Genomic DNA, 10,801 nt, shown 5'->3' with positions numbered 1-10,801 from the left:
AAAATTTATCATAATTTTATCATGGCTACTGAAAAAGGTACTACGTTACTGTTACGAACGAATTTATCCCTTTATTATACCCCTGCGTTGGGTGTAAGTAGATACAGCCCTGTATTTCGAACAGTATGGCCGATTGTGCAGTTTTTCGAGAGGAACAAGTATTAGATCCAACACCCAGAAAACGTAAAATAATTTTTCACGACTGAAGTGAAGAAACTTTAGTGTAATGATTAAAGATATGGCGGACGATGAGGCCATACAGGCCACGAATGATGATGCCAGTGAGTGTAAAAGGTATGCAGTGCAACTTGGTTACTGGTCTGATCCATTCATCAATTTTTTTGTAAAACAAACTACACGAAAGCCACCAGAGATCAATCGTGGTTACTACGCAAGGGTCAAGGGCATAGAAGTATTCATCGACAAATTCCTTAAAGTGAGTAACAGTTATACAATATTTTCAAAATACGATTTTGTAATTTAGTATAACCTAAAATACGGAAGCAGTAAGTGGTACAGCTGATTCGTGCAGCAAAGATGTACAGTGCCGGAAACCTTGACCTGGCCGAGGCCCTGCTCCAATTTCTCGACGTGATCTGCTTTTGTAGCAAACCTGTGATATAGGTCAATGTAAAATCTATACTAAGTCTTATAATTATTTATCGAGAACATGATTTTTATGGTTATATAATAATATTTAACATTATTTACAAAATGGTAAATAATGATATAACTAACTTTAAAAATAAATATCTGTAAGTTATTTTATTATTTGAATTTCATAATAACAAATTATTGACAATATATCCTATGATAAATCTTATCCATAAATGCTTTACTAATTTATTCATAAAATATCAATTGAAAAAATACTACAGAAATACTACTACTTCTATAATTAGAATATATAAAGCACAATTTGCAATATACACTCAATAAAAGAACTTTTATCATCTTTCCTGTTTGATAAAAGAAAAGCATTAAAAACTTAAAAAAAAGAATCCAAAACATCATTTATACAAAATTAATTATATACTTTGTAAAATTGGTATAGCTATCTGGTGACAAAGGTCAAATTATAAATTTGGGTGCTGGTTTTGACACACTTTACTGGAAGCTCAGAAATGCTGGAAACAGTCCTACAAACTTTGTAGAGCTAGATTTTCCAAGTATTACAGCTAAAAAATGTTATCACATCAAAAAACATAAACAATTGATAGATACATTAAATACAGAAGGTAAAGTATTAAAATACAATGTTTATTTCATAGCAAAATATTAATTTAAATTTATGTTACTTACAGATGGTGAAATCAGATTTTCAACAATAGATTTACATGCTGCTAATTACCATTTGGTAGGAACAGATTTGCGAGATATATATGAATTAGACAAAAAATTAACACAAGCTGAAGTTAATTTTAATTTACCAACCATGTTTCTTGCTGAATGTGTTCTAGTATATATAGATACTAGTGCAGCTTCAGCATTATTAAAATGGCTTGCAGTAACGTTTCCAAATAGTATATTTGTAAGTTATGAGCAAGTAAATATGAAGGATAAATTTGGGCAAGTAATGCTTTCAAACTTGCGTAGTCGTGGATGCTTATTAGCAGGAGTTAAAGACTGTGAAACGCTAGAAACTCAACAAAGACGGTATGTTTAATTATATTATATACATGTTGGCAAGATTACTGCAAACATAACTTAGAGAAGTTTCTCTTTTAGATTTACAATAAATGGCTGGGAAGGGTCTAATGCTTGGACAATGGTAGAAGTTTACGATTCACTGCTTGAAACAGATCGTATTCGAATTGAGCATATTGAAATGCTTGATGAACGAGAGCTTTTGATTCAATTATTGCAACATTATTGCATTGCAATTGCTTGGAATGGACAAACATTTAAAAATCTATCTATAGCACAGGGTTGATTTTCCAAAATTTTTTCAGTTACTCCAGGTAGTGATAAAGTATAATCAAATATTGGTAAGTTCATGAGTCACTAATTACAACAGCCAGGGGAAATTATTAAATTGGAAATCTTATAGATACATAGAAGTTCTATATAATTAAATCTGTTTACTAAAATTTGTTAACTAAATATATTTTTAAATTAAATTTTGTTAACTAAAAATATTTCTATTAGTTCAAAAAGAAAAATTTATTTCTTTGCATCTTCAAAATGGTGTATATATGTTTTAAATTGCACCAGATATATATTCCTCTGTCTTCTTTTGAATTAATTTATTTTTTAAGAAATAATATAAGACAGTATAATATAAATGAGACCCATGATAATTATTTATATAACAATGATATAGGCAACTCAATAGTCAATTGACAGTATTTAAAACTACTCCTTTCTTGTATAAATGAAACCTCAATTTACATACATATAAGATTAATTATTTCAAACTCTAAAAATAGATAGTTAAATTATAAACATTTTTATTGTAAGTAATATATATCATTATTACTATTATTATATATTATTAACTGTTACACTAGAAGAGAGTAACAGCAGAAAGTAATGGGAGTAGTTCCACAGATCACATGAAATTCTATATAAATAGCATACTTGACTAAATAACATACAACTTAATATGAAGTTTTATCTAAATCAGAAATTTCTTCAATTTAATAATGTAAACAATATTCAGCTGATATGAAGAAAGATATAAAAACTTTTCAAAAATTTGTATCTAAAATGTTATCTACATTGTATTATAAGTAGAACATTGATTATTGGGTAGCCATAAAGGCAATAGTATTTAATAATAATAATAATAATAATTGAGTGTTGATATAAAGAAAGTATTGAGTTTTTCTCTCATTAAGAAATAATTATTTAAGGTTATGACATAAGGTGCAACGAAAGTGAGATTTACTTAACAATGAGAATAATGTCATAAATACAAAATATGGTATAATCAGAAATATGTATGTATACAATCTTTTTTCAATTCTAAGTTTGAAATAACAACGATCAAATTTTATTTTTCTTTGATTCTATTGTTTATATACGTGAATTGTTTTTTTTTAATTATAAACATAAATTATTAATGCTTGCACATGAATATAGCATAAATTCGTGTTTTTTTTTTTTTTTTTTATATATATATATTATTATATATTTTTGTGAAAGAATATATGTTAAGAATTCTATTTCAGTCAATACAAATAAGCACATTATTGGTAGACAAGTAGTAAATTTATAGAAAATAATTAATAAAGATTTATTTTCATATGAGGAGAAATCAGGGTTATGGTATATTCAAACTATAAATAACATTAAAAGTATCCTTAACTCAATAATGTTGGGATTTATCTTGTATAGATATTTTCTGTGCATATAGCTTCATCAGTGTTATATTACAATTAATGCAATAAAATTATTATTCTCCTTACATCTTATATTTTATACCTGAATTTCAGATTTGTATCAATTCTATTTCAGAAACTATTTTGTCATATTCTAAGAATCACCTTTTAGGCATAAGATTATCTGAACATGTATGTGGATAACTTCATAAGAAAGTGTGTGATGGAATATTTATTAAATGTATATTTTTAAAGATGTGCTTGCATACCTGGAGTAACAAAAATAAAATGATCTCTCTCTTTCTCTCTCTCTTTTTCTCTCTCTTTCTCTCTTAGTATAAAGTTCTATTTTTTCCGAATATTATAATTCAAAATTATTAATATAATAACCAAAAATGTTACATAAATTGTATGAATACCATATATATACAGAAAATTGAATCTATTCACAATAATTTCATTATGATGATTATGCAAGAAATGCAAATGAAGTTTATTAACATACTATGTGTTCAAATCAAATTAAAGTTTGAGAGTCATTATTTGTTACTATAATCTCACTAAAGTTTAAATTTCATTGAACACTGCCAGTTTAAAGGTGAGATAAAATTTCAAAATTAAAAAAGGTGCTAAAATCAATATTTTTATCAAATTCAATAAATTTACAAAATTTAGTGCACTATATTATAAATACAATGATATGTATATTACATTAAATTATAGTTTAAACTATATTATGGATCTTATTTTTATGCTATTAAATTATTAAAATTATATTATAATCACATATTCTAGTAACAAAATGTTTGGGTCTCAAACTTAAAAAACATTTTATTATACCCACAAATTAGACAACTCTATGTTTTTGCATGTGTTTCACTTTATAAAATTATTAATTCATAAGCATATGTATGGTTACTATAAACATATGGAACAATATGAAACCCATATAGACATTTTATGTGCTTCCATTTCATTATAGATATATCTAAGATGATCAGAGAATGTATTTTTATCTTTGTGATATTGTTAAATTATGTATTTATAAATCAGAAAAATAAGACAGTGATCAGTTATTATTCTAAATCATTTTTTACATACATTCATATATTTAAAATAGAAATCTCTTTAAATGGGAGAAATTAATAAACAACTATATAATATTAAATCAAGTATTTTAAAAATGTCATTTTAATGGAAGAGGATATATACATCATACTTCTCCCATTTAAAAAGTATCTAATAAAAAATTAATTCCAGAAAAAATATCTTTGAACATCATGTAAATTGTTTAATAACTTAAACATTTATTTTATTACTCTGTAAAATAGATGAATAAAAAATAAATGGCATTTAACTCCTAAATATGCTGTAAACCACAAAAATGTTTTATTTACAATTTTTTTTTTTATACAAAAATATCAAGAATACACAAAATATAATTTTCAATGTTATGAATATATTTTATATGTAAAATTATATTTATTGAATTATTTGTGACCTTTTTTAAAATATATAAGATATATATTCCGCAGATAAATAAGCATTTTCACACAGAATTTCAGTTATTTAAGGCACTTCTTTATAATTTACTGAATATTTTTCTATTTATAATTTATATAAAATCTATTTCCAGTAAATATTGAAAATGCTATTTTTTAAAGAACACAGTTTAAATAGTAGTTATTTACATTTTATCATTAAATCAAAATCAAATTGACTTAATAATATATAAAAATAGTATAATTGTTATTTACAGCAGAACAATATATATATATTAGTATATAATATAAAATAGATTTTCCAAAAATGAATCGACTGTCCTTGTATTTAGTATAAACTTGTACACAAGTTTACATATATAATAATATTTGAATAAATTTATATACTATATATCTTACATATAAGCATAATGATTATAATTTTTTAGCATGGGATAGACTGATCTTCAATATATATCGTCCTATACTTCTCAATCGATATAAATATATATTCTTATAATTAAAATCCTAAAGGATTTAGCTGGACACATCCACCACCATCACATACATTTCTTGAAATTTTACTGAAGTTATTAAAAAGATCTAAATGTTGTTTAGAATTTACTATCTTTAGATTATATGCAGCACGACTAGATGCCTGTAATATAATAATTGCTAATAATGAATTGGCATATATATACATATGTAATAAGAAAATATTTAACATCAAGATATATCTTACTTCTGCACACCAAGTCTGAGCTATAAGAAGTTCATGCTGTGCACTTGGAATATTTTTGTTTGCAGACATAGTTGCTCTACTCATCACAATAATCATTGTATATATATCCATTGCTGCTTGTGTTATTCTATGTAAAATAAATTGTTCATCTACAATTCCTTTTCCATACTTTATAAGGGTTGTTTCTATACAAGCTCCAAAAGACTCTATATTCTAAAATCAATTATAATATTATATTGATTTAAATAATATATAATACAAAACAAAATTAATATAAATCAAAACTATAACAAACTTTTGTACACAATGCAGCACTGTCCGCTAAACTAGGATGCACTAAATGTGCGAAATTCAAAGATGAACCCAAACCAATTGCTCTAGTTGCCCTCTTAGTAGCTTCTTCAACAATTAAGCCTAAATTGGCAGTAGGGTTTTTGAATGCATTTTGTAATTCTTTCAAGTGACTTCCAGCATACTGTATACCAGTAAGGGCAATAAATAGACGAAGAATATCATTTGCACCCTCAAATATTCTAAAAATACGTAAATCTCGTAATACACGTTCTAATCCCGTATCTTTCATATATCCCATGCCACCATGAATTTGTATAGCTTCGTCGCATACCCACCAGGCAGATTCTGATGCAAAACACTAGAAAAAAGAAATATATAAAATACAAATACCGTATATAAACATTCAGGTATATTAGATAATTATGAAGTTACTTTTCCAATTGCAGCTTCTAAGTGATAATCTTGACTACCTTTATCCATGTTACCAGAAATCATATATGCAAGAGATTCAGTAATATATTGTAACATGGTCATGCGTGCAAGCTTTTCCTGAATTGAACCATAGTTATCTAATGTATGTCCAAATTGTACACGTTGTGTTGCATGTTCTACAGATCGTTTAATACAGTAACGCATATTACCTGCTAGAGCTGCTACCATACCAAATCTACCATTGTTTAAAATATTCATTGCAATCTAACAAATTAAAAGGAATAAAAATAAGATAATAATAGAACTTTTTGTTCCCTACATAATCATACATAATGTAATTGTTTCTATACTTATTTACATGTATATATATCATTTTTTACCTTAAATCCTTGTCCTTCTTCACCCAAACGATTTTTTACTGGTATTTTTACATCTTCAAAGAAAAGAGCACTTGTATTACTAGCTTTAATACCCATTTTTTTTTCTGGTGGACCATTTGTTACACCACCAAACCCTCTTTCAACAATAAAAGCTGTTGGTATATCCTTTGTTTCTCCTGTTTTTTGATCTTTAACCGGTACTTTTGCAAAGACAGTAAAAATATCTGCTATACCACCATTTGATATCCAAATTTTACTACCATTAAGAACATAATGGGATCCATCAGTAGATTTAACTGCACGACACTGTATTGCACTAGCATCTGATCCACAAGATGGTTCTGTCAAACAGAATGCAGCATATTCATGGTTGCAAACTCTAGGAAGATATTCTTTCTTTTGTTCTGGTGTACCAAATAATGTTATACCCTGTATATAAAAAAAAAGAATATGTTAATAAATACTCTTTATCTGAATAGAAAAAATATATTTTAAGAATTGATTCACTTTCAAAAAATATATAGAATACCTTAAATCCTATACTCATATGTGCACCTAAAACAATTGAAAATGCCAAATCATGGTACCCACAAATTTCAACACATCTAGTATATTGGGTATTATTTAGTCCTAATCCACCATATTCCGTTGGAACTTGAAGACAAAAGCCACCAAGATCCCACATAGTTGATATAGCTTTTTCATCTACTGATTGTGTTTCATCATTTTTTACAGGATCATGAACCTCCTATTAATAGAGTTTAACATTTTAATAAGTTATATTAAATAAATTTGAGAAAACACAGTAAGATAATAACCTCAAAAAACTTTTCTATTGGGTCAAGAAACATTTTAATTGTTTCTGTTTGTTCTGCATTTAATGGTTCAGGGAAAGGAAATACTTGATTTATTTGCAATTGTCCTCGAAAGATGTTGGTGGTAAACGATTGACTTTCTTTCCCAAGACTAATTTTTTCTACTTTTTCTGTCTTTGCAGTTTTTACAACAGTCTGAGTAGCTGCATAACATCTGGATTAAATATATATACTCATTAAATATTATATTTATAAAAAAAGTATATATGTGATATTATTTATATCTTAATAATTATTAAATACAAATTATTCAAATATAAAAATTTTGTATTAATAAATTTAAACTGAAAATATTTACAATTAATCAAATGTCACCTTGTACTGTTTATAAGTTTAAAGTCCATACTATATATGTATGTTATTTTTCTCTATATGTAGATAATATATAATATATATTATTTTTAATATATATTATTAATTAAAGAATATTTATTTATATGTTCTTATATTCGTATATATAATATATTTAAGATTGTCAAAATTTTAGACTTACTTTATATTCGTATTAAAAGTTCTTCTAAAACTGCCTGATGGAAAATATTTTATCAAACGAATCATTTTTTAAGATCTTTATATGATCAGATGATAATAAGCACCAAATAATCAATAAAATATTATACAATTTATATTCTTAAATATCTGTACGTATAAATTAATACAAATAGAATAAGAAAACAATAAAATTTAACGAAAACGTATAAAAAAATATCATACACTTAATTTATTAGCTCTACGTATATTTGTCGTACAAAATGGCTGCAGCTATCTCATTGCTGAAATTTATATGATACTCATACACGCGTCATATGAACATCTTACATAGATGTATATATGTATCGTACTGCATCATAACAATCTATTACTTATCAAATTTTTTAATTATTTTCTTAGTGTTAAAATAGATAATCTAATCCAACAAATATACATATATATAATTCTTTTGAAAACTACACAAAAATAATTAAAAATATCCAAATATTAATTAAATTGATCAATATCGACTATCGTTATCTACTGTCGGCTATGATGATTGCTGTATTAAAATGTGTTGTATGTAACATATATATGGTTGAAATCTTGATTGACAACAGCAAATTTCATCATCATGTTAAAAGGATTTATTCAAAAAAGTTAGAATACAGTGATTAATAGTTCAAAAAAATTAAGGTTTTTATCGTATAGTGTTTTTGCCTTTTAATTGGTTTTATCTAAAATTGCAAAAAAGAATTTAATAAATTAAACGTCAAGAAAAGACAATAATCAATGAAAAATAGATTGTTCTGTTTCGAAATTAATAATGTAATAACAAAAGATGATAACAAACAGTTAAAAATTTTCTTGAAGTTTTTAGTACGGATGTATTAGAATTACGAGCTGAGCTTTATACGTGATTAAAAATATGTAAGCTATGTTCATATGCAATTACTCTAAAATAAAAAATTTAAGTTATATAATATATTAATTTGTGAAAAGATTGATACATTGTCGTGTCTACAATTTTCTAATCATAATATTATTGACAAAAATAAAAATAAATTTTCATTTATATGCTGACTTAATATTTGATATTTCTTTCAAGTTTCTAATATATTTAATGCTAACTCAATAATTGCTTTTCAATCAGCAAACTTTATTTCTATTTATATTTTACAATATTTATTTATTTATGATAATCTTATACTAATAAAGTTCAAATTATAATTGAAATGATATCCGATATACATCTTTAGTTAAATAATTACTGGAATGTTATTATATTATCTTAGGAAAAAGTTACAACTGGGAAAAATTTTTAAACGAAAAATAGTAAAAAAGAAATGTATATGATCAATCTTCATTTCTTGCCCATTAAAGACATATTAAATACATATATACAAAAATAATATTAATATGAGTAACGTAACATCTCAAAAAGTTACATTAAAATCAGTGCTACGACTTAATAATAATGATTTCAAAGAGTTCATATGCGGTTGGGGTGCAGCTGTTATTAATGTTTCTATTACCTTTCCTCTTAATAAGATCATATTTAGGCAGGTGGGTATATTAAAAATTTTTAAATAAGTATTTTTTATTTTATACTTATAAATTTATATAATTAAACTACTATGTATTATACAGATTTTAGAAGGTGTTCCAGCAGGTACTGCTCTTCAACAATTATCTCGAGAAGGAATAAAATTATTATATCGAGGCATTCTACCACCATTGTGTCAAAAAACTCTATCAGTTAGTTTAATGTTTAGTACATATGAAGGATGTAAACAAAGATTGTACATGTTGACAAATAATGAAATTCTTGTCAAAATACTAGCTGCCAATATGGCTGGTGCTGCCGAAGCTATTCTCACGCCACTTGAAAGAGTACAAACACTATTGCAAGATTGGCGGTATTATGATAAATTTAAAAATACTCCTCATGCATTCAAATATCTACTAACTAATTATGGAGTAGCAGAATGTTATCGTGCTTTAGTTCCTATCATCTATAGAAATGGATGTTCTAATCTTATGTTCTTTACTCTTCGTGATCAGTCAAAAGTATTATTAGGTAATCAAGAATCATTGTTAACAAATTTTATTTGTGGAGCTTTAATTGGTGGTTTTACTAGTACGGTATTTTATCCTATGAATGTAATAAAAATACATATGCAATCTAAGATAGGTGAACCGTTTGAAAAATTTACAGCAGTTTCACGTGAAATATATATATCTAGAAACAAAAGTATAAGGTGGTTTTATAAAGGTGTGCATTTAAATTATATACGTTCTTTCATTAGTTGGGGTATAATAAATGCATCTTATGATTTTTTGAAAACTATTATATTTTAAGAAGTTAAAATGTAATGTAATGTAATGTAATGTAATGTAATGTAATGTAATGTACATGATAATTAAGTTAAATTTCATGTATATAAGTAATATTAGCAAAATTTATTTTACTAATATATATTTTTATTATGTATTTTCTCAAAGTGATATGTTAAGCGCACATTTTTTCTGTTGCAAGATAGTAGGAGTGCGTATACAAGACTTATTTTACATAATTTATTTATACATTACTTTTGTGTAATTCTTTTTTGTAGAGAAAATTCCATAAACTTAACAACTATTAGTAAAAATATTTTGCAAGAATATTTAACACTTTCTTTTAGATAAATCTCATATAATACATATATTTATCAAAAATATTTGATGATTCTATTTTTATTATAAATATTTTTGATTAATTTTTTAATCAAATGTAATTACAGAATAGCACTAAATAAACACA

At 25.4% G+C, this 10,801-nt stretch overlaps 3 protein-coding genes across 4 annotated transcripts; 2 read left to right on the top strand and 1 right to left on the bottom strand.

Moving 5' to 3' along the window:
• The first annotated feature begins 95 nt into the window (after window positions 1-95).
• LOC124432801 (leucine carboxyl methyltransferase 1) lies at window positions 96-4,409 on the top strand. Of its 2 annotated transcripts, XR_006944376.1 has the most exons (5): window positions 96-436; window positions 1,055-1,238; window positions 1,305-1,656; window positions 1,729-1,988; window positions 2,856-4,409. XR_006944376.1 is itself a non-coding variant. In XM_046982049.1 (4 exons), exons 1-4 carry the CDS (start codon window positions 227-229, stop codon window positions 1,931-1,933), a joined length of 951 nt encoding a protein of 316 aa, XP_046838005.1. In that variant the 5' UTR covers window positions 96-226; the 3' UTR covers window positions 1,934-4,409. The 2 variants fall into 2 exon arrangements, 1 of the variants encoding a protein (XP_046838005.1); XM_046982049.1 differs by having other exon boundaries at window positions 1,729-4,409.
• Window positions 4,410-5,122: 713 nt separating this feature from the next.
• On the bottom strand, window positions 5,123-8,252 carry LOC124432788 (very long-chain specific acyl-CoA dehydrogenase, mitochondrial). Its single transcript, XM_046981989.1, has 8 exons — window positions 8,021-8,252; window positions 7,471-7,681; window positions 7,182-7,400; window positions 6,653-7,081; window positions 6,273-6,536; window positions 5,842-6,198; window positions 5,547-5,759; window positions 5,123-5,462 (listed from the first exon to the last, which is right to left on the bottom strand). Exons 1-8 carry the CDS (start codon window positions 8,083-8,085, stop codon window positions 5,325-5,327), a joined length of 1,896 nt encoding a protein of 631 aa, XP_046837945.1. The 5' UTR covers window positions 8,086-8,252; the 3' UTR covers window positions 5,123-5,324.
• A 194-nt stretch (window positions 8,253-8,446) lies between these two features.
• LOC124432802 (mitochondrial nicotinamide adenine dinucleotide transporter SLC25A51) lies at window positions 8,447-10,662 on the top strand. Its single transcript, XM_046982050.1, has 3 exons — window positions 8,447-8,928; window positions 9,294-9,564; window positions 9,649-10,662. Exons 2-3 carry the CDS (start codon window positions 9,418-9,420, stop codon window positions 10,357-10,359), a joined length of 858 nt encoding a protein of 285 aa, XP_046838006.1. The 5' UTR covers window positions 8,447-8,928; window positions 9,294-9,417; the 3' UTR covers window positions 10,360-10,662.
• Window positions 10,663-10,801: the final 139 nt, after the last annotated feature.

This window comes from Vespa crabro, chromosome 1 (assembly GCF_910589235.1).
Source record: "Vespa crabro chromosome 1, iyVesCrab1.2, whole genome shotgun sequence".
In the NCBI taxonomy this organism is placed as follows: domain Eukaryota; kingdom Metazoa; phylum Arthropoda; class Insecta; order Hymenoptera; family Vespidae; genus Vespa; species Vespa crabro.
This window is presented reverse-complemented; position numbering and strand designations above follow the sequence as displayed.

Bases quoted from the DNA above. Each gene is read 5' to 3' on its own strand.
- LOC124432801 (XM_046982049.1), top strand. From the start codon at position 227: ATGATTAAAGATATGGCGGACGATGAGGCCATACAGGCCACGAATGAT. The intron at 437-1,054 runs GTGAGTAACAGT...AAATTGGTATAG, and splicing joins TCATCGACAAATTCCTTAAA to CTATCTGGTGACAAAGGTCA. The intron at 1,657-1,728 runs GTATGTTTAATT...TTTCTCTTTTAG, and splicing joins CTAGAAACTCAACAAAGACG to ATTTACAATAAATGGCTGGG.
- LOC124432788 (XM_046981989.1), bottom strand. From the start codon at position 8,085: ATGATTCGTTTGATAAAATATTTTCCATCAGGCAGTTTTAGAAGAACT. The intron at 6,537-6,652 runs GTAAAAAATGAT...TTAATTTGTTAG, and splicing joins AAGAAGGACAAGGATTTAAG to ATTGCAATGAATATTTTAAA. The intron at 5,760-5,841 runs GTTTGTTATAGT...AATTGATTTTAG, and splicing joins GTGCTGCATTGTGTACAAAA to AATATAGAGTCTTTTGGAGC.
- LOC124432802 (XM_046982050.1), top strand. From the start codon at position 9,418: ATGAGTAACGTAACATCTCAAAAAGTTACATTAAAATCAGTGCTACGA. The intron at 9,565-9,648 runs GTGGGTATATTA...TGTATTATACAG, and splicing joins ATAAGATCATATTTAGGCAG to ATTTTAGAAGGTGTTCCAGC.